Source organism: Malus sylvestris, chromosome 8, assembly GCF_916048215.2.
Source record: "Malus sylvestris chromosome 8, drMalSylv7.2, whole genome shotgun sequence".
Classification (NCBI taxonomy): Eukaryota; Viridiplantae; Streptophyta; class Magnoliopsida; order Rosales; family Rosaceae; genus Malus; species Malus sylvestris.
The window spans coordinates 18057709-18080027 of NC_062267.1; the positions used below are offsets into that span (position 1 = coordinate 18057709).

The following is a 22319-nucleotide window of genomic DNA, read 5'->3' on the forward strand; positions in this document are numbered from 1 at the left end:
TAGCCTTTAATATATTGATTATATTAATTGGTTGAGGATGTTATGGAATGTTTGAAATAAATGGCTAATTGAATAAGGAAAAAATGAGGTAAAAACATATATGAAATAGGTTTTGAATTGTTACCCATTTTGGGTACTTCTGACTTGGTTGATGGATGATTCTCCACTGCTCGCGTGTAGGAGACCCGGTATGCCTCAAGGGTATTTTTGTCCTTTTTGTCCAAAAAACCCACGTGTCGCCTTGTGAATATTTTTGGCTCCACAAATGCCCCCACACCTGTTGGGCTGCTCGCAGAAAAGGGCGGCAGGTGTAGAGATTTTCTTGCTTTAGGAAACTTAGGACTGCTTCCTATTTTGATGTAGATTCTCTCTTTAATAGGAAATTAGATCCTTCTAGGAAAGGGAAATAAATTTATCTCAAAGCCTATTTAAGTCCACCTTAAGTGGGTTATTAAATCAACTTTGGAGAGCTATTTATTCTACCCTACAAGAGAGAGATAGCTTAGAGGATATTTGTTCCCCCTCCTCTAGCAATCTTATACATCTTGCCCGTGCAAAGGACCGTCTTTCGTTGCTTTCTTCGTCTTCCTCGTGCCGCACCAATGTAAGAAAAATTTAATTTTTCTTGCCTTATTCTTGGATAGTGCTATTGCGGGGTAGCCGTCGGGGTGGTGCGGCACGTCGGCTAGCAGGGGCCAGGAGCTGGCTCGGCATGAGTTGAGGAGATGTCGTGGCAGGGACCACTGCTTGGGCAGCTTGGCTTGGCTTGGCTTGAGCCAAGGGCAGCTTATGCAGCTGGGGTCGAGGATTGTGGCGCTGGGGCACAATGTTAGGCGAGCCGCATGGCTCATGTCCTTTGGGCTCTTGGACCTGACTCGGGCCAGGCTGGCGATTGAGAGAAATAAGGAGATTGCGGGTCTCATGGGCTGCTGGAATGTTGGGCATGCAGGCCTTCTGCCTGCTGGAATGCTGGGTTGAGCTCCCCTGCTGAGTACCATGAATGTCGTTGGCTGCTTAGTCTTCTTTGCTGAAAGAAAGGTGGGCTGCTCTAGAAAGATGAGGTAAAGAGGATCAAGGCGGATGCATTGGCTCGTCTGATCGCTGTCGTGGAGCTTACTATGAATGAAGATGGAAAGAAGAAATCTTCCCCGCCTGCTCATGAGATGCCTAGTTAAGAAAAAACTGAAGACTTCTTCTGCTGCTCATGAGGGTCCGCTTGCTATCGAGAGGTATGTGATTGACATGACTTCTTCTAATGGGAAGAAAAATAAGGCTGCTAGATCTGAGCATGTGGCGTCTTCCATGTTGAGAATGGCTAGTACAATTGTGGATAAGATTGCTTAGCGTAAAGGTTTTATCATGCCCCCAGTGCCGAAGTCTGTACCAGGACGTTCTTTGGGAGCCAAGTCTGGTTCACCTTTGTAGAGACTTGCTATTATGAAGAGTGGTAAGGTGGACTCTGCTGCTAAAGTGGCGCCAAAGCCTGCTCCCTTTGCTGCTGAGATTGATTCGCCTCAGATTCAAGATCTTAAGCTTGCAATTTCTGAGCTTCGTTTCGCTGCTTATGCTAAGAAGGGAGTGGATGAGCTGCAGCGCATCTGTGTTAGTCTGCTTAAGAAGAATGAGTAGCTGAAGGGTGAGAATGATGGGCTTGAGGTTTTAAGACCTTCTCTATTTCTCCGAAAGACTTGCTTGCTTTTACTTTTAAGGCTTCCATTGGTGAAGTAGTTGGAGAAGTTAGTGCCCAGACTGGGGCAGCCGGGGGTGAAGCGCCGGATGATGCCGTTGCTAAGAGTGTTACGGCTGTTGAAGGTGTGGCGACCGAGTAGTCGTGGGATGTCCAAGCTGCTGTAGTGTAGTATTTTAGGTAGCCTTTAGGATTTTCTTTGTTTTTCCTTGTAGCTCTTGTTTTGCTTGAACTCCTTCGGCCTTTGCTAGTTGTTTATAAACATGTTTTCCTTCGTTTTTCTTCATCTTCACTTCTTTTGTTCATGCCCTAACCTTTAGACTTGATAGACCAGTGGGAGGCATGCTACTTTTTTATAAGCAGACAAGCTCGCGTAGCCTATGCAGCTGTAGGTGTTGGTGTAGAACTTTGCAAAGTTGTTAGCCATAGGGTTGGCAGCCGGATGCCTTACTTACAGAAGAAGACAAGTCCGCGTAACCACTAGGCTGTTAACCTTGACTTTCTTCAATTCCGTAGGTTGCGTAGCAAGTATCACAACACTTTAGGACTTGGTGTAGGTTGTTCCGCGCTTGGCAGAGGTGAAGCTTATCGACTACGTAGCATGTCGGCAGTGGATAAAACTTCGTATATGCACGCTAGCTTGTTTAACCTTTCACAAGAATGTGCGGTTGTATAAGTCTAGCGCGGCTTTACTGCTCGAAGGGCAAGCCATAGGCAGTCTTCCGGAATCCGTAGGCTACCTTAGTGTACTCGGTAGCAGCTTTAGGATTCCAGGGCAGCCGTCCATCGGATGTACTGCGTAATGTGCCCTCTCCGTCTCTAAGGCCCGGTTCCCCACGGATTAGGCCAAGAGACCCAAAATCCTTCAGTTAGCTAAGCCTTGAAAAAGACCATTACGGCTACTTCTAGGAATCCCGGCGCAAGCCATCATGCATCTAGTTATACTAGGGCAGCCAGGCTCATCCACGTCTGGATATTCGGAGTGTAAAGTTTATCATCCCGTCTTGGAGAGCTGACCCATATGGGTGTCGGGGAATTGGTTTACCCTCTCGCACTGGAGAGCAATTAGTTTACCCTCTCGCACTGGAAAGCATGGTTGGTTCCTCGGGGGGCGCAATTCCTGCAATGGGTCCCTAAGAAGGGCACAGTCTTCTTTTGAAGTGCTGGAGTGATCACTTGTTGTAAGCATGCAGCCGAGCCAAGTTGTGATTACTTCTGAATTCCTCATTGAAAAACGAGTGAAACGAACGAGAACTTAGCTGTAAGGTAGGAACTGCATAACAACTGGATAGTCCTCGACTTGTGAGGTGGTGCCCGTCGAGCTTCTTAAGTCTTCGGGCTTTGATGTAGTCGGAGGTCACACATGGTACTTCTTCAGATTGTAGGCGCTCCACTACTTTTCGATCTTTTTATCATTTCATGGTAGCGAGGGTATAATTACTCTTGCCGCCTATTCTGCTGAGCTTGTACAGACCTTCCTAGATGAGATCCATCTTTTTGGATGTTTCGGCTTGCCTATTGCCTTAAGGATATCTCGGCATGGACATATGCTGCTTGATGCCATATTTTTGGAAGAACTTAGCCAAATCTTTGCCCACGAATTGCAGGCCGTTGTTGGTGACGATGGATTAAGGGATGCCAAATCGGTACATGATGTTCCTCCATATGAAGCGTTATATGTCCGTCTGAATCGTGATCGTCATGGGCTCTGCTTCCACCTATTTGGTGAAGTAGTCGGTTGCCACGAACCACAGCTGCTCGCGAGCCTTTGTAGTTGGATGCGCCGTTGACATGCGAATGCCAGAAATCTCCATTGAGGGATTATGTGTGGCTAAAGTGTGATCGACTGCCTTCGGGGCATCGTTGGGCCGAGTTGTTACGTTCGTCAGAAAACTTTACATCTACCAGGGTCTACGCCTTTATCATCGCTGGTTTGGATTCGGTGGAATAGTGCGTCATGATGATGACTGCAGGTAACTGTAGAATACAGGTAGTCAGGCCTCCAGCTCTTCTCGCATGATAGTAGAGCTTATTGCTACTTTAGATACCGTCAAACATGCGAATAAGTCCTCCACTGCTTCTAGGGAGGTGATGTCGGGTACTTCTTCAAGTCCTTGAATGTGCATTGGCGAGCCTCATCCCAAAGTGCATGCTTCTCTGCTAAAGCAAAAGAGTCTGCCAGAGTTAGATCTTCTTTCATGATCAATTTTCCGAATAGCGGGTGGTCTGCTGGAAGTCCTTTTTGGAAGGCTGCTCTAGCTATCGAGTTGTTGCATCCGACTATTTTTGCCTTCTCTACTTTGAACCTCCTCACATAGTCGCGAAGCGACTCCTTTGGGTTCTTCTTGACGTCGAACAAATGGTCAGACTTCTTTTTGATCGAGCGATAAGATGAATATTCTTTGGTGAAAACCAAAGAAAGTTCGTAGAAATTCCGGATGGATTGTGGCGGCAGGGTGTAGAACCAATCTTGCGCCTCGCCTTGTAGAGTAGTGGCGAATATCTTGCACATGAGATCATCGTTGTTTTGATAAAGGATCATTGCACTTTGGTAACGTTTTAAGTGTCTCTCCGGGTCTTCATCCCCTTTGAAAGATGTGAAATGTGGCATGCTGAACTCGCGTAGAGGCTCTGCCTGCTCAATCTCCTCCGTGAAGGGTGACCTGCTTATGTTGGTTATGTTCCGTCGTAGTGCCTCGTCGGTGACCTCGTTGCGTTGGAAATCATGCAATCGCTTGGTCAAGAGTCTCTCTACTTCTTCCTGAATTTGCCTTTGATAGGGTAGCGGAGCTCTCGGCTGCCCCCAGTCATGACTTGCTGGTCTAGGCTGCTCTTTCATGTGTTTGGCTCGTCTATGCCGCGGATGCAGTGCATGTGATGCGTTCCTAGTAGGCGAGCGAGTTCTTCGCATGCTGCTGGTTGAACTTGAGCTGGATTGAGTGACTGCTTCTCTCCGTCCGTCGTGCTGCCTACTCTGATGTGAGGTGGAGGACGCTCCTTGTGGGCTTAGCTGCGAATAGACACTTTTCCCGGAAGGTTGTTCATGTTGACTATCGGAGTATAACCCCAACCGTGAATGTATGCTCCTCCGTGGGCCTAGTCGAGAGTGCATGCTCCTTCGCGCTCTAAGACGGGAATGTACACTGCCCAAACGTTCGGCTCGTGGCTGCTTGCCGGGACGCTGCTGGAAATGTCCGTCTGCCCTTGTCCTACTTCGGGATACCTCATCCGGGGCACGTTGGATCCCAATGTGTTGCAAAAGTTGATTCACCAAGGTTGTCTGTTGTGCAAGGGCGCTCGTCAACTCTATGACTTGTCGAGACAAGTGTTATTCGCCATTTGGATTGGAAGAGCTTGGAAGGAATGCGCTTCCTTGGGCAGTGAAAGGGTGGTAGACTTCGGGCGCGAGATTTGAGTTGGGAAATGTCAAACTCGCGAAAAAATGTGGTGAGAATGCCCCCGGTTCGATGGTAGGTCCGGATGGTTGAGATAGTCTTGGGCCGACTTGGGCTGCTTGGAAAGCCACTGGAGCAGGATAGGCAGTGAGAGTGGGCTGCTCGTCGGGAGCAGGCTGGGTCATGAAAGCAGGCTGCTTAGCAGGAGCAGGCTGGGTCACGGGAATGGGCTGCTCGACGGAAGCAGGTTGGGCCATAAGAGTCGGCTGCTTGACGGAAGCAGGCTGGACCACGAGAGTGGGCTGCTCGTCGGGAGCAGGTTGGGTCACGAGAACAGGCTGCTTGGCAGGAGCAGGCTGGGCCACGGGAGTGGGCTGCTTGATGGAAACAGGCTGGACCACCGGAGTAGGCTGCTCGTCGGGAGCAGGCTGGGTCACGAGAGCAAGCTGCTTGGCAGGAGCAGGCTGGGCTGCGAGAGCAAGTTGCTTGGCGGGAGCAGGCTGGGCCGGAGAGCAAGTTGCTTGGCGGGAACAGGCTAGGCCACGGGATTGGGCTGCTCGACGGAAGCAGGCTGGACTACGAGAGTGGGCTGCTCGTCGGGAGCAGGCTGGACCACGGGAGTGGGCTGCTCGTCGGGAGCAAGCTGAGTCACGAGAGCAGGCTGGGCCACGGGAGTGGGCTGCTCAACGAAAGCAGGCTGCTCAATGCGCGGTGCATGTGAATGCGAGGCTTGGGCTTGGGTCCACGTAAACTTGGATGGCACGGCTTGGATTGTGGTCTTGGTATCGTGAGCCTTGGATGGCACGGCTCGGGCCGTGGTGAAGGCTCCATGGACCTCGCCACGAGTGGCTACCGAAGTAGCCACCGCGGTGGTTCCCATGGTGGCCGTGGTGAAGGCACCATGGACCTCGCCGTGGGTGGCTACTGAGGTAGCCACCGCGGTGGTTCCCATGGTGGAAACTCGTTGTGGTGATGCCGCTCCCCTTATTGTCGCATTTTGCCTCACGGATCTCCGGGCCGTGGTGAAGGCTTCATGGACCTCACCACGAGTGGCTACCGAAGTAGCCACCGCGGTGGTTCCCATGGTGGCCGTGGTGAAGGCACCATGGACCTCGCCGCGGGTGGCTACCGAGGTAGCCACCACGGTGGTTCCCATGGTGGAAGCTCGTGATGATGATGCCGTTCCCCTTATTGTCGCATTTAGCCTCACGGATCTCCGCAATCCCATTTCTTGAACATTAGAATTTTCACTTGTGGAATTTTCTAAATTTCTAGCCATTATATTTTGCTTATACGTTTTATCAAAGAACCTTTGCAAGTAAAAAATTCTAATAATAAGAACGTATGAAAAATATTCAAATGGACTAGAAAATAAAGAAAAAAACCTTTTTGTGTGAGAGTCTTCTACGAGTATGGATTTCAACTCTCAATGAAAGCACCAATTTGTGGATGCAAATTTCTTCCTCCTCGATCTTGGACGATTTTGCACCTACAAAACAATTAACACCTTAGGTTAAGGCCAAGAGCCTCACGTGCCCACGATGAATGGGGGGGGGCTTTGGCCGAAGAACCTCCAATGCCAAAGTTAGAATTTAGAGAGAAATAGTGTTTAGAGAATTTGGGGATTTTTGCCAAAGTGTTGGAATTGATTTTTTGGTGAGAATAGGTGCCTATTTATAGAGTTAGGAGGTGGCTAGGGTTTTTAGGTTTAATTAGCCAATTTATTATGATTAATTGTCTAATTTAAACATAAAGGAATGTTTTGATGGTTATGGGTTTAATTGGCTAGCTAATTAGTGTAATTAAAAAGGGAAAATGGTGGAAAAGGTAGAGAATATGATAGGCTCTTTTTGGATGGGAATGGCCGGCCCTTGGTGTGATTTTGGGGTGATTTGGTGATGTAATTAGCCTTTAATATATTGATTATATTAATTGGTTGAGGATGTTATGGAATGTTTGAAATAAATGGCTAATTGAATAAGGAAAAAATGAGGTAAAAACATATATGAAATAGGTTTTGAATTGTTACCCATTTTGGGTACTTCTGACTTGGTTGATGGATGATTCTTCACTGCTCGCGTGTAGGAGACCCGGTATGCCTCGAGGGTATTTTTGTCCTTTTTGTCCAAAAAACCCACGTGTCGCCTTGTGAATATTTTTGGCTCCACAGTTGTCAACCTCACGCTCGCTTGTTTTTATTAATGGCGTAAATAGCAAATGAACTCAAAATAGAAAAACTATGTACTTTTAACACCCAATAACCTTTTTCAGTACTCATTCTTCTTGTCTTAGTAGTGCACTATATGTTTTTATTCTACTAAGTTCCAAAGGGTATCAAATGCACGCTCGTTTGTTTTTATTAATGCTAAAAACAGTCCAAATGCACACCAAATAGAAAAACTGTTTACTTTGACAGGCAATAAGCTTTTGATCTTTTGAGTGCTCATTCTTATGGTCCCAATAGCGCATTATATGAGTTTATTTTCTTAAGTTCCAATGATGGTCAAATGCACACTGGCTTGTTTTGGTTAATGCCGAATATAGTCAATGCATTGAAAATAGAAAATTTGTGTTCTTTTGACAGCCGATAATCTTTTGATCTTTTGAGTACTCATTCTTATAGCCCTAGTAGCGCATTATATGTGTTTATTCCCTTAAGTTCCAATGGTTCTCAATTGTGTGCTCGTTTGTTTTTATTAATGTCGTAAACAGTACAAATGGACTCAAAATAGAAAAACTGGGTACTTTTAACACCAAATAAGCTTTTAATCTTTTGAGTATTCATTCTTCTGGTCCTACTAGAACATTATATGTTTTTATTTTCTTAATTCCAATGGGTGTCAAAAGCGCTTATTTGCTTTTGTTAAGGCCAAATACAATCAGTTGCATTGAAAATAGAAAACTTGAGTGCTTTTGACAGTTAATAAGCTTTTGATCTTTGGACTAATTATTATAGCCCTAGTAGCGCATGATACTTGTTCATTTGCTTAAGTTCCAATGGGTGCCAAATGTACGCTCATTTATTTTGATTAATGCCGAAAATAGCCCAAATGCACTCCAAATAGAAAAAATTGTGTACTTTTAGCACCCATTAAGCTTTTGATATTTTGAGGACTCATTCTTAAGGTCCTAGTAACACATTATACAAGTTTATTTTCTTAAGTTCCAATGGGTGTGAAACGCACACTCGTTTGTTTTTATTAATGCCGAAAACAATCCAACTCCAAATAGAAAAGCTATGTACTTTTGACAGCCAATAAGCTTTTGAGTACTCATTCTTATGGTCCTTGTAGCACATTATATGTGTTTATTTTCTTTAGTTCCAACAAGTGTCAAACGCACACTCGTTTATTTTTATTGATGCTAAAAATAGTCCAAATGCACTCCAAATATAGAAACTGTGTACTTTTGACAGCCAATAAGTTTTTGATCTTTTGAGTACTTATTCTTATGGTCCTAGTAGCACATTATAGAGTTTGTTTCCTTAAGTTCCAATGCATGTTAAATGCACACTCGTTTGTTTTTATTATTGCCGAAAATAGTCAAAATGCCCTCCAAATAGAAAAGCTATGTACTTTTGACAGCTAATAAGCTTTTTGATATTTTCAGTACTCATTCGTATGGTCCGAGTAGCACATTATATGTGTTTTTTTCTTAATTTCCAATGGGTGTCAAATGAACACTCGTTTGTTTTTATTAATGCCGAAAACAATCAAATGCATTGAAAATAGAAAATTTGTGTATTTTGGATGCCTAATCAGCTTTTGATCTTTTGAATACTCATTCTTCTTGTCCTTGTAGCGCATTATATGTTTTTATGCACTTAAGTTCCAATGGGTGTCAAACTCATGCTCGTTTGTTTTTATTAATACCTAAAACAATCCAAATGAACTCCATATAGAAAAAATGACTTTTGACACCCAATAAGCTTTTGATCTTTTGAGTACTCATTCTTATGGTCCTTGTAACATCCCACATCGCCCAGGGGAGTGATCCTTAAATGCATATTCCCATCCCTACCTAGCACGAGGCCTTTTGGGAGCTCACTGGTTTTGGGTTCCATCGGAACTCCGAAGTTAAGCGAGTAGCGCACGAGAGCACTCCCATGATAGGTGACCCACTGGGAAGTTCTCATGTGAGTTCCTAGAAACAAAATCGTGAGGGCGTGGTCGGGGCTCAAAGCGGACAATATCGTGCTACGGTGGTGGAGCGGGCCCGGGAAGTGGTCCGCCCTGGGCCGGGATATGAAAAATGGTATCAGAGCCAATCCCTGGCCGGATGTGTGCCAACGAGGATGTCGGGCCCCTAAGGGGGGTGAATTGTAACATCCCACATTGCCCAAGGAAGTGATCCTTAAATGTATATTCCCATCCCTACCTAGCACAAGGCTTTTTGGGAGCTCATTGGCTTTGGGTTCCATCGGAACTCCGAAGTTAAGCGAGTAGCACGCGAGAGCACTCCCATGATGGGTGACCCACTGGGAAGTTCTCGTGTGAGTTCCTAGAAACAAAACCGTGAGGGCGTGGTCAGGGCCCAAAGCGGACAATATCGTGCTACGGTGGTAGAGCGGGCCCGGGAAGTGGTCTGCCCCGGGCCGAGATGTGACAATCCTAGTAGCCCATTATATGTGTTTATTTGCTTAATCTCCTTTATGTGTCAAACACACGCTTGTTTGTTTTTATTAATGCGGAAAAGAGTTAAATGGATTGAAAATAGAAAAATTGTGTACTTTTGATAGCTAATAAGCTTTTGATCTTTTGAGTACTCATTCTTATGGTCCTAGTAGTAGAGCTACAAATGTGGTAGTCTCAAGGAGGATAAAGCCTACATTGGGGATGCTCTAACACTATGTGATGAAGAAAATAAATTTGAAATTTTGACAAAAGTCAATTTATAAATTGGTATGCACCAATTCCCTTTGGATTCATAAACATAGAAATTTAGAATTTCCGCATGGAAAAAAACTTGGAATTTGGGATCTCGAATTCCCAAGTTTAAATTTTATTTAAATATGTGTCATTTCTAAATTTCTATGAGTGAGAGTTTAAAAATAACAAATTTCGGATTCAAATTTCATTGTTTTTTATGTTACCCAAACAAAAAAATTCACAAATTCTAAAAAATAAAATTCCATAATTTCAATTTATGTCATTTTAAAATTCTTTAATAATCTTAAATTTCCTCATCCAAACAAGTGGGGACAAAATAGGATGCACACTGTTCAATGTACAATGTTTTAGGCAAAAATGGGTTTTAGAGTGCATGTGTGTGTGTGTGTGTGTGTATAATTTGGGTTTGGTTTGACGATATCGAATTTTTTGGAAATATGCTCTAAAGCCAATCATGAGATGATACTTTACAAACATTCACATATTAAACTAATCTAGTTTAAGATAATGACAATGATTATTGTTTAAAACTATTTGATTAGATGTTATACGCTTGAACAATAAGTCCAAGGAATATGTAATTAAGAGAATGCAATCTAAAGATGTTAGATTCATGAGACCTTTCTCTTTCATACACATATCCTAAATGTTCCTGATCATAGGATTGCCAATTGGGTTTTGACAATCTGGATATATTAGTACTTACTATGTCTTCTCTCTAGAGAATGATTGGTCTCGAGTCATTGGTGTTAATGACACCAAACAAGTATGTAGGTGCTCAATAGAGAGTGAGTCCACTGAAAACAATCAACCAGGTTTTCTTATATTCATGTCATAGGGGAATTCACTAGTTGGGATAATGCAAAATAGTCCTTTGACCTGAGACAACATAGTAGTCTTATGGTTATGTCCTTGATCTTTGACTATGTTAAAGGTACTCCAATAGAGAGGGTGTTCATGACATCGTCGGGATTAAGCTACCTAGTCATAGAGGCATGTGAGTGTACAATAAGTGATCTATAACCTTCAAAATGTTAAGGGAGAATAGTCTATAATATGATTAAAAGTCTATGGCCATAGCACATGAATACAATTTTGGAAGTGCATACCAAATCACCTTCAAAGTAATCATATAAACAAGAGGATGACATTGGATAGTAGACATGAATAAGCTATCATCCAAATAAAGTGATCAAGTGTGATATAGAGAAGTACCATATTGCATTGTAATCTCAAACTGAATAGATTCTCCACCTTTTCTACTTAGCTTTGGTAGCCACAACATAATGCTAGGTGTCACTCATGGTTTGTAAAAGCATGATAGGAGCATATTTATGCTACTTAATTGGCTTGTTCTCGTGCATTTAGGTTGTGTTTACTTAGCTATTTTAGTGTTTAAAGTCACTTTTGTGTGTTTTCAGGTTCTAAGGTCAAAGTGTGCAAAAAGAAGCAAAATGGAGCCTTTTGGAGCAAAAGGAATGGATGAATTGAAGTCTTGAAGAAAGTAGGATTCCTAATTGAAGAAGGATTCCTACTCATTTGAGGATTCCTAGAAGAACAAGGATTCCTACTCCAACAAGGATTCCTACTTGAAGTAGGAAAGTTAAGCCAAGGTTTCCTATTTTGGTTGACCTTTCCTATTCCTAAATGTCCTTAAGTTCCAGCCACTTTGATTGCCTTTTATGCATTTTGGGACACCAAACAAAGGCCCTAGAATTCTTAGGGACCTTTGCCACACATCATACACCAATCCCTTGTCCTTGCTGCACAAGCTTTCCCTTTCCCTTTAAGTTTTAGGACACTTAGACCTTTCCTAAAGCTTTGCCGCACCTTGTAAGGGATTTCTGACCTTTCCTCTTCCTTGCCGTGCAAGGGAGAGGGTTTCTTTCCCAAAATCTGACTTAAAACACATTCCTTTTGTGTTTTAAGTAATTGCCGCAACTTTTGGTGGGTTTCCTTTAAGTTTCTGATTTTATTTCCTAATTCTAGAATCCTTTGACTTAATTTCTGATTTCCTAATCAACCTAGGGTTTTAATTTCTGTTTTCCTTTAAATAAACCTCCTTGTTACAGCCACAAAACATTCTACACACACCCATTCACATCCATTCACGCCAGAAACCTTTCCCCTACCTTTGCCGTGCCCAACCTTCACCCAAATCCATATTTTTTGACCCCAAAACCTTCCTAGCGTGCCATACACCCATCCTAGACACCTTCCCACCATTCTCCATCATCCAAAACCCATCCAAACCATCTCCATACCTTGTGCCGCAGCAAGAAGGAAGAAGGAGTGCTCTTGAATGTGCTTGCTATTCTATTGCAGATTGCTGGAACTTTTAGGTGTAATCTTTCTTATGTTTTCAATGTTTCAATTCAATAAACTTTGTGTTGTGAGTATGACGAACTAAACCCCCTTAGTTAGGGGGTGATTCGAAACCATGTACATGCTTGCAATATGATTTGATTACATTCAGTTGTTATTTCATAAGTTGTGGATTCAATTCGTTCATCTACTTGATTGATAACTTATTTGTGTATGTTGATTGAGAGTGCACGCTTAGTTTTCATGCATGAATATGATGCTAGATTATGAGGGAGTTTCACCTAATAGTTACAATCTTATAATCACAAGTAGTGAAGGTCGCTTGAAAACGATCGCGTTGAATGAATTCTTGGCACAAGTTTCATGCTCATCATAGTAACGAATGCCTCGTCAACACTTATAGTTCTCATTGTGCTTCATGATTCTTGATTGTATCTTTATTGTGCTCATCACGTAAGGAACCTTTGAGGAATGCTTTGAATTGTTGTATGCGCTTTCCCATCCAATTCATTAACTTAAGGAGAACTTGAAGGTTAATTTAAGCGTATCTAATTAACTTGGGGTGTTGAGTTTCATAATTTATTGGAAGAACAACTGAAAATCGTTTTGTTTGCAAGTGTGTCATGTGTGGAGAAGAACCTCCTAACTAGCCTTTTATCCATCCTTTTCATCCGAAACGTTTTACAATCTGTTTTGTTTTAAAGTTTCTGTTTTGTTTTCAATTTTCGTCCAAAACAAATCCCCCTTTATTTTGAAGTCTTAGATTAGTTAGAAAGTGTTTTGATTTTTGTTTTTAAGTGTTTTGAGTCAAGTTATAACATATATTCGTCCAAATTTGTGTTAGTACTCAAAACTGCCCAGATTGTGCTACTAAGGCAGTTTTGAGTGTTTATTTGCTGTTTTGGTACCTTTGCTTTGTTTTGGTGTTTTAACTTTTAATTTTACATTCTTTGAGTCTAGTTTAGTGTTTTAAACTTTGTTTTTACATTATTGAGTTAGTTTTCAAGAGTTTAGCAATCCCTCCTAATCCCCGGTTTAGAACGATCCCTACTTACATCTTTACTACAATTTGACAAAAGAGGGTTTAATTTGTGTGTTTAGTTATTTTACGCATCAAAGCACTGAAGATTAGCAATCACCAGTCTTCAAGTTTCAATTCACAATCGACTAGAACACCATACACTCTATTTTGCGTCAAGTCTTTCGTTAGCTCCAAATACTCCACATCTTTTCTCAAAATCTCTTTCCAAGTTTACGTAGGTCTTCCTCGACCCATTTTTACTTAAGTTTCTGTCTCATAGTCGTATCTTCTAAACTGAGCATTTGTATGTCTTCAGTTCATGTGTCCAAACCCCTTTAACCAATTTTCTCTCATCTTATCTTCAGTTGTGGCACTCCTACTTTATTTCAAACATCCTCGTTCTTAATCCTATCCTTTCTTGTGTGCCTACACATCCATCTAAGCATTTTCATATGAGAGAAAGAGAGAGAGACAGAGAGACAGAGAGAGAGAGAGAGACAGAGATTCCAGGTTGAGTGGCATGAGGAGGAAGATGAAGGAAGAAAGCCTTTCAAGTTATAACTATTCATACCTTTGCCCGACAGAATGGTTTGTCGGGCAAAGGTTTAAAATATATGACACATGTTCAAAACCCTAAAATTTCGTCGAGCAAACTTCAAATGTTCGTCGGGGAAAGGTTGCTTAAAACAATTTGATTTTGATGAAAAAATGGTGGGAAATAAAGTTTACCTGACAAGATTTTGGAATATTTCGTTGGGGCAACCTTTTATTCTTGGGCAAATTTGATTTTTCGGAAATAATTAGGGGGAAATTTTAGAGTTTGCCCAACAAATTTAACAGTGTTGCCTGATGAACCTATGTATGTTTGCCCAACGATTTGCACCTATTGCGTCAAGAAAACATCAAAAATAAAAAATAAATAAAAAAATAAAATTCCTTACTTTTTAAATTTAATTTCAAACGGTACCAATGATCAGGTCTCTAAAATCTATGGTTTTACTCTCAATTAGGGTCATTAGAAAAACTCATCAAAATCAAAGGTCATAAGCCGTTAAATTGTGATTTTTTGTTTGTAACCTCCTAATCCCCAAAAATGTTTTTGATGATTCAACACTAGTTTCGTAGAATGCGTATCCGGTCAAAACAATAGATTCAACACACACTTAGAGTTTATTATATAGTATTTCATTAAGTTGAATATAAGATTTTGTGGTATCCACTAGTGTAAATATTTGAAATTGATGATCGAATTTGTTCATTGTATTCTTTTGTGATCAAAGAGTGTAGTTGTTAAAAATCATCAAATCGGAGCTAAAATACTGTTAAATCGTGATTTTTCGTTTCTAACCATTGAAGAATTTCATCCCTTTGCCAAAGCTCCGAACATTTGTTTTTGGTGATTTTTGGCGTATGCGATCTCGGAATATATACAAACAAGTTTGAGAGACGGATTGTTTAAATTGATTTTGGAGACTGCAAAAATTTTCAAAGGAATTAAATATGTCACGCCCCTCATCTTTATATTTTGCCCTACAAATTTTATACCTTAAATCATAAATATACCTTTACCTGACGAAACCCAGGTGATTCGTCGCGCAAGGGTTGCCATTTTACGGTTTATGTTTTTTCCTTGGCACGAAAACTTTACCAAACGACTGAAGCTTTGCCCGTTGAACTCTGTCCATCGGGCAAAAACCTTTGCAGAAACCAAAACATTCACCCTTTTTGCCCAACAAACATTTGTATTATGTTGGGTAAAGGTTATTTTGCCCCACGAAATACTATTCGGTGGACAAAATTTTGTCGAGCAAATGGTAATTTCTGGTAGTGATAATAGTACATTGTATAATACATTTGACTAATACATATATCGGGTGGCTAAATTAAATTGCAAAAATTATCTTCGGCTTAGTGATTTCTCTTTGTGGGAGGGTAATGGCCCGTCCTGGCAAATGGACTGTACTTTGGACGATTATGTAAGTGTCGATTAAATAAGCGACATGTGTCGCTCTTTTTCCTTCCTTCGTTTTTTACCACCCATGCAAAGTTTTATTAGACAATTGTGCATGCAAGCCCTAGTTTGTACCGCGTTCGAGTTTTGCAGTTTAATGAAATTCATTTTCCCTATTTGTTGCTATAAGAAATACTCATCTGAATTAAAAACAACAGATTATTTGGACTGCAGTCCGTTTAAAAAACAACAAAATCTTCATCCTTTATTGATCGAGCATGCTTGTTCTTGTCTCTTCATTACTAATTAATTGTTTTCAAGTAATAGGAGATGCTTGGATGATGTTGGTGAAGAGAATCTAAGAAATAGTCATCTATACAACTCTTTTTATCAATTATTTAAACTGTTAAAAGATACGTATATATACAGGGATGCCAAAGCTTTGATATTTTGAGGCTTTTTTTGGCTTTTCATATCTATGAGTACAACTTTGAGGATAATATGTTAAAATGTTTTTTTTTTCGTGTCAAACGATTTGAAGAATAATTTTTGTAAACCAAAGAAAAGAAACTTTTACATCAATTTTTTCATCTTTTTGTTTTGTTATGGCTAAATGTTTTTCATTCATATTGTTCCTAAAGTGAAAGTCAAGGTTTTTCAAACTAAACTGGAAAGAAAAAGTCCATATAGTTATGAGTAATGTTAGTTAAGGAGACTACATATTTATACCCTTTAGTGTACCACATTATATGACAAATGATTCATATAGCCACTAGTCAATAAGATGATTTCAATAATTTATGTATCATGTACACATCACTTGTCACATCAAATGGTACATTACTGTGATACCAAAATCGGAATTTGAATCATCCAATGGCCTAAACAATGAGTTTTCAATTTTGCCCTTTGAATGAGAAATCGTGTCATTTTTATTATTACTATTACTATTTCATGCAATATATATAGCCACCTCTGCATATATATGTATCTCCTCACATTCAGGCAGTATTACTATCACTACTCAGTTTAACTAGCTGCTGCAGACAGAGAGAGAGAGAGAGAGAGAGAGAGAGAGGGAGATGGAAAACCAAAACCAAGAACAGCAACAGAGAGCGGGTACAGATGGTGCTTCCACTCGCATAACTGCAGCCATCTATTCGGAAGCCACATTACCCAGTAAACACTTTGATCTTGACCTTCAGCATACCATTGACCCCAAGGATGAGCCTCAGGTCTCTCTCTCTCTCTCTCTCATTTTTATGAAGCTTTTTTTTTTTTTAACAAAATAAAATGTTAAGTTTGCATCTTCTGTTTTTGTTGACTACTTCCGATGATCATCATTAGAAGCCTGGATGGAGAAAGTTTCTAGCACATGTTGGCCCTGGATTCCTTGTCTCTTTGGCATACCTTGATCCTGGCAATTGTGAGTCACTCTTTCTCCCTATGTTATATACATGAAAGGTTTTCGCAGGTTCTGAATTTGAACCGCTGACTAAGATGTTTTTTATCTGAATGTGCAATTCAAATTCACAGTTTGACAATATAAATCCAGTAAAGGCACATTAACACATATATAGTTCAATCAACCTGTCATAACAATATTTTCATGTGTACTTACGTACATACATACATATATGTATGAGACTTTACTATGTTTTTGTTCTTCATTTGTTGACAAAAGTTCATGTTGTTTATGATGATCTTACAGTGGAAACTGATCTGCAAGCTGGAGCAAATCACAGATACGAGGTAATAAAATAAAATTCAGATAAAAATGAAAAAATAAGACAATTATTAAAAACAAGCATTAAGAACAGATAAAAAAATAGTGAAGATCGATCAGATTCTTTATATTTATTTGGCATGCAAAACAAATGGTCAAAGCAGTGGTCTTAATTATAAAGATAATATACTGCTGTGTATGTATTTTCAGCTGCTATGGGTGATTCTTATTGGGTTGGTCTTCGCTCTCATAATCCAATCGCTCTCAGCAAACCTTGGCGTGACAACTGGTATGTAAATGGACAAACATTATTTTAATCTTAAAAAATAGCATATTTAGAATATAATATATTTTATAGAAAAAAATAATTAGGGGAAATTCTATAATAAATAAATAGAAATTAAGAACAAGTTTTGTTTCTTATTGTTGTTGTTAGCTAAAATGGATTGGAGGATAGAGATAAGATAAACAGCTGATACGATAGATGCTAAGAGATCGATCGAGGAGAGAAAGCAAACACAAGATTATATTATTCTGGGCAAAAGAAAAATTGAAGATCTATCTATGGCTGTTTTATTTCAATTTAAAAAATAATTTTTATTTTTAATAAATTTCAGGGAAACATTTGTCAGAATTATGCAAGGCGGAATACCCACCATTTGTCAAATATTGTTTGTGGTTGCTAGCAGAAGTGGCCGTCATAGCGGCTGACATACCCGAAGGCAAATATATTCATTTCAAACTTAATTCATGTTTATGCATTAACATGTGTGTGTACCTAGATACATATATAGCATAAGTGACGATTCTTTTAAAGGGTAACGTATGTATGTGTGTGTGTGTGTGTGTGTGTGTTGTATAAGTGACGATTCTTTTAAAGGGTAACGTATGTATGTGTGTGTGTGTGTGTGTGTTGTATAAGTGACGATTCTTTTAAAGAGCATCGTAGACTAAGCCTGTATGAATAAATTATAACGACGATTCTTAATTTGGAATGCAGTGATTGGCACGGCCTTTGCTCTTAATTTACTGTTCAATATTCCGGTTTGGACTGGAGTACTCTTAACTGGTTTCAGTACTCTCCTCCTTCTTGGCCTGCAGAGATATGGGGTAATTAATTTAATTGGTCCAACTCTTAAGAGATTAATTAGTTTAATCTTTTGTATATTATCTTTTTTAATTATTATATTAAATCACCATCTCAGTATACTAATCAAAATACTTTTAGGGTGAAACCCCATCATTGATCAAAAATCAAATACTATTTTTTTATATTGATTAATATATAATGTAATTTGTTTTATTCAAGTGTATTGAATTTATTTTACGGATAGAAAATATTTTGATTGGAGAATTCTCGATTTTGGTCTTAGAACGAAGGTCGATATTGAGGCTTGGATCAATATTGATTGTATGTTTGTGGTTGCATTATGTGTATGGGCAGGTGAGGAAGCTGGAAATACTGATAGCAGTGCTGGTGTTTGTGATGGCTGCCTGTTTCTTTGGGGAAATGAGTTATGTCAAGCCTCCGGCATCGGGTGTGCTCCAAGGAATGTTCATCCCTAAGCTCAGCGGCCAACGAGCCACTGGCGATGCCATTGCCCTCTTGGGAGCCCTTGTTATGCCGTAAGTACATGTTGCGACAAATACTTATGTGGTCAAATTGTGATTCATTCAATGACAAAAATTAAATTAAAAACTGCTAGTCTTATGTCATCTTATTTTTTGTACATGTTCTTATATTATGTTGCTTGCTACGCCCGATCGCACGTTATATTACACTTACATTTAACTACATATTTTGACAGGCACAACCTTTTTCTCCACTCAGCTCTTGTGCTTTCTAGGAAAATTCCGAAATCTGTCCGTGGCATCAATGTAAGTTCCATACATTAATTAATCAGCTTTTCTATTCAATTAGATTACAGTAAATAATTTATACATAACTTTAAATGGCATGAAGATCCAAGTAATTGGTTGAAAATCTCGAACTAATAATTGACACACCCTGACCTAAATTGAGGCATGCTGGCCGTCATGTCCAACCAAGGGTATAGTTGAGTTCGTATGGTTACAAGGAAGGTGATGATGGTGTTTACAAACTCGATCCGTGCATGAAAAAGTAGATTTGAGAGATTGTTTGTACAATTGTGCGGAAATGGAAGAAAACTCGAGAGGGAAGGAGAGAGAAAGGGTCAACGGGTTGATGTGTGTGTGTGAATGTGTGGTCCAAGTTGCAACCAACCAAAAACAAGGAAAAACTTAGTTCTAATTGGGTCCAAACAATTAGGACTTAACAATTAGGACTTAAACCACACAACGCTCAAGGGTAAAATAGACATTTCACGTCATCGCAAAAACAATATTTCTTACTTCGGGACGGGCTATCACATAAAACTTGAATAAATTATAGAACTAATTATCAACTTAATGCTACACTGTTTGTTCAAAGACGAATTTGAACTACATTATTATAGGATTTCATCTTTCGTGAATCCAGTTGTACTTGGGTTTTTATGAGTTTTGGCCTTTTAATTATTAGAATACTGTGGATACACTAATTATACACACACACACACACACCCTAATAGACCCGTTCTCCTAAACCTCAGGGTCCTAGAAAATAGTGGTTACACATCGTACAATTTTAGTCCAATAGTTGGTGATTATTTAACTTTTGTTATTATAATTTTTGCTTCACTGTTGAATTAAAGATCGAAGGGTGGATTACAACAATTTTTATTAAGCCTAGGTATTGGAGAACGGGACTATATTATAGCCGCCATTACTGTACAATTTTCTTAATTAATGCATCGTGTACTTTATATTTAACATTAATTAATTGAATTTTTGCAGGATGCATGTCGATATTTCTTGATAGAGAGTGGATTTGCATTATTTGTAGCATTTTTAATCAATGTTGCTATTATTTCCGTATCCGGCACTGTCTGCCATCAGAACAACCTCTCTGGTACGGAGGACAAAACATGCAGTGATCTTACTCTCAACTCTGCTTCCTTCCTTCTCCAGGTACGAATTAACACCCCTCGCCCCTCTAATCTAAAAGACACGCATGCGTTTTCATATATATGACCAGCTTCATAGAAGATATCTCGACTACCGTTGCAAAAACAGACAAATATACGAGGTCTTATATATTTCGTCGTCATTTCCATTTTTTGCTCCAAATACAAAAATTATATACTGTACATGCATGGTCCTACAATCCGAATTTGTGCTAAGGAGAGAATCATATACGCCTACCTAGTAACGTTCTCTTTTCTTATAAAATCTGTCAATGTACAAACTCATCTTATTTATAGACCAAATTGACAGTTTATCAACATAACATACAATAAAATACTATTTCCCAATATAACATGAGATAACTAATATGTGCAGAATGTGTTGGGACGATCAAGCAAAATCTTTTATGCCATTGCACTATTAGCCTCAGGCCAAAGCTCCACAATTACAGGCACTTACGCAGGACAATTTGTCATGCAGGTTAATTTGAAATTTAACTTTTTCCTTCGTAGAGGAGTGCACTCTTCTTTGTGCATTCAAGTTCAAATTTCTATTTCCGCAGTTTAAAATAACGTAGAATAACTAAAATTGATGGTGATTTGCAGGGTTTTTTGGACATTAAGATGAAAAAATGGGCTAGAAACCTACTGACCAGGTGCATTGCCATTACACCAAGTCTCATTGTTTCCATTATAGGAGGGTCTTCTGGAGCAGGCAGACTCATTATCATTGCATCGGTTCGTAATTAACTAAAATTTATTCAATTTTCTTGTCAAATTATTACTATTATTATCATCATTATTATTATTATTATTATTATATATATATATATAGAATATGATTTACATCCATAAATAATACCCATAAATAATTAAATTAAGAGCAAATTTTTTAATGCATTTTGCAGATGATTCTATCTTTTGAGCTCCCATTTGCTCTAATTCCACTCCTCAAATTCAGCAGTAGTGCCACCAAGATGGGACCTCACAAGAATTCAATCTATGTGAGTAGTTAATTATCAAGTCCTTTGAGCTTAACTAGCTACTAATTAAGTGACAATCGACCAGACACAAAAAGTTTAAGTTGTTAAGAACATCAGAGCGACAAGTGAGAGATGAGGCTTGAAGACTTGGACACAGAGGTCCGATATTATATTTATGGGTCCATTTGGAAGTAAGAGGCTCCTCATAGGTGACTCTGGCCCTTTCATACTCACTTCCAAACAGAATGGGCCCTATTTAGCCACTAAACCTAGAAAACTCATAGATAATATATCAACAATGTATATCAAACAAACCTACTAGTAGCTAGTACTGATTGAAAGTAACAATGTTGTGAATTTTGAATGCAGATCATTGTGATATCATGGATTCTAGGTATGGGAATCATAGGCATCAACATCTACTACCTCAGCACAGGATTTGTGGGGTGGATAATCCACAGCAGTTTACCCAAAGTTGCAACTGTGTTCATTGGGATCTTGGTGTTCCCTCTCATGGCCATTTACATCCTTGCAGTCGTTTACCTAACCCTAAGAAAAGACACAGTGGTTACTTTTATTGAACCCACAAACAACGACCCCGCAGCCCAAAACCAAATGGAAAGTGGGCTTCTCAATTCTAGTGACCTCCCAGTACCTTTCAGACAGGACTTAGCTGGCATACCTCTACCACAATAGAGGATATACACGTACGTGTATATATTTATATGGCCGTGTTAGTCGAACTTAAGACCTGTTGGAGGAAATCGACCAGCGTTGCCACTTTAGGTTTAGAACTGGAAGATAGAGGCTCTTCAGCAAGCAGTAGGCTCTTTTTGTTTAATTAGTTGATTTTTCATCAATGTAACATGCATGCATTTTATCTCTATCATTCCAATTTTATCGGATGTCCCCGAGAGGACTATGTGGTTTATATCGAGCATTTGAAGTTCTAGTATCAAGTATCAATCTACAATACCTAGTACATTCTCTGTAATATCACTGACACTCTATTATGATATTCCTTCGATATTTTTAGAGTACCACCAAAATACTCCGTGTTAGATATTCTAATGAGAACTCTATCGAAATTTATTCCTAGCATAAAATAAAAACTAAAACCAAAATGATTATTAAACGGATGTTATAATTATTATTATTTTGTTGGTCATTATATCAGGAGTATAATTTACAGACTTACAAATAACTCAACCATGTACTACTACAGACATTTGAAATCTTCCTCCTCTCAGAAACAATTCACCGGCATGCTACGACTGGAGTCTTTGAAGGTGCATTACTATTTTCTAAACAAGAGG

General features: G+C 39.7%; 1 protein-coding gene across 1 annotated transcript; it reads left to right on the plus strand.

Annotated features, from left to right (window-relative positions):
- The first annotated feature begins 16284 nt into the window (after nucleotides 1-16284).
- Nucleotides 16285-21699, plus strand: LOC126631646 (metal transporter Nramp5-like). The gene is made up of 13 exons (XM_050301771.1): nucleotides 16285-16503; nucleotides 16616-16694; nucleotides 16980-17020; nucleotides 17205-17283; nucleotides 17612-17716; nucleotides 17995-18104; nucleotides 18439-18620; nucleotides 18803-18872; nucleotides 19851-20024; nucleotides 20397-20501; nucleotides 20627-20758; nucleotides 20929-21024; nucleotides 21373-21699. The coding sequence occupies exons 1-13, from the start codon at nucleotides 16351-16353 to the stop codon at nucleotides 21697-21699; spliced, it is 1653 nt and encodes a 550-aa protein (XP_050157728.1). The 5' UTR covers nucleotides 16285-16350.
- Nucleotides 21700-22319: the final 620 nt, after the last annotated feature.

What these genes read in the sequence shown, in the direction of transcription:
- LOC126631646 (XM_050301771.1), top strand. Translation starts at nt 16,351, where the DNA reads ATGGAAAACCAAAACCAAGAACAGCAACAGAGAGCGGGTACAGATGGT. An exon ending in TTGGCCTGCAGAGATATGGG is followed by an intron (nt 18,105 to 18,438) that starts GTAATTAATTTA and finishes GTGTATGGGCAG; the next exon opens with GTGAGGAAGCTGGAAATACT. An exon ending in TTGGGAGCCCTTGTTATGCC is followed by an intron (nt 18,621 to 18,802) that starts GTAAGTACATGT and finishes ATATTTTGACAG; the next exon opens with GCACAACCTTTTTCTCCACT.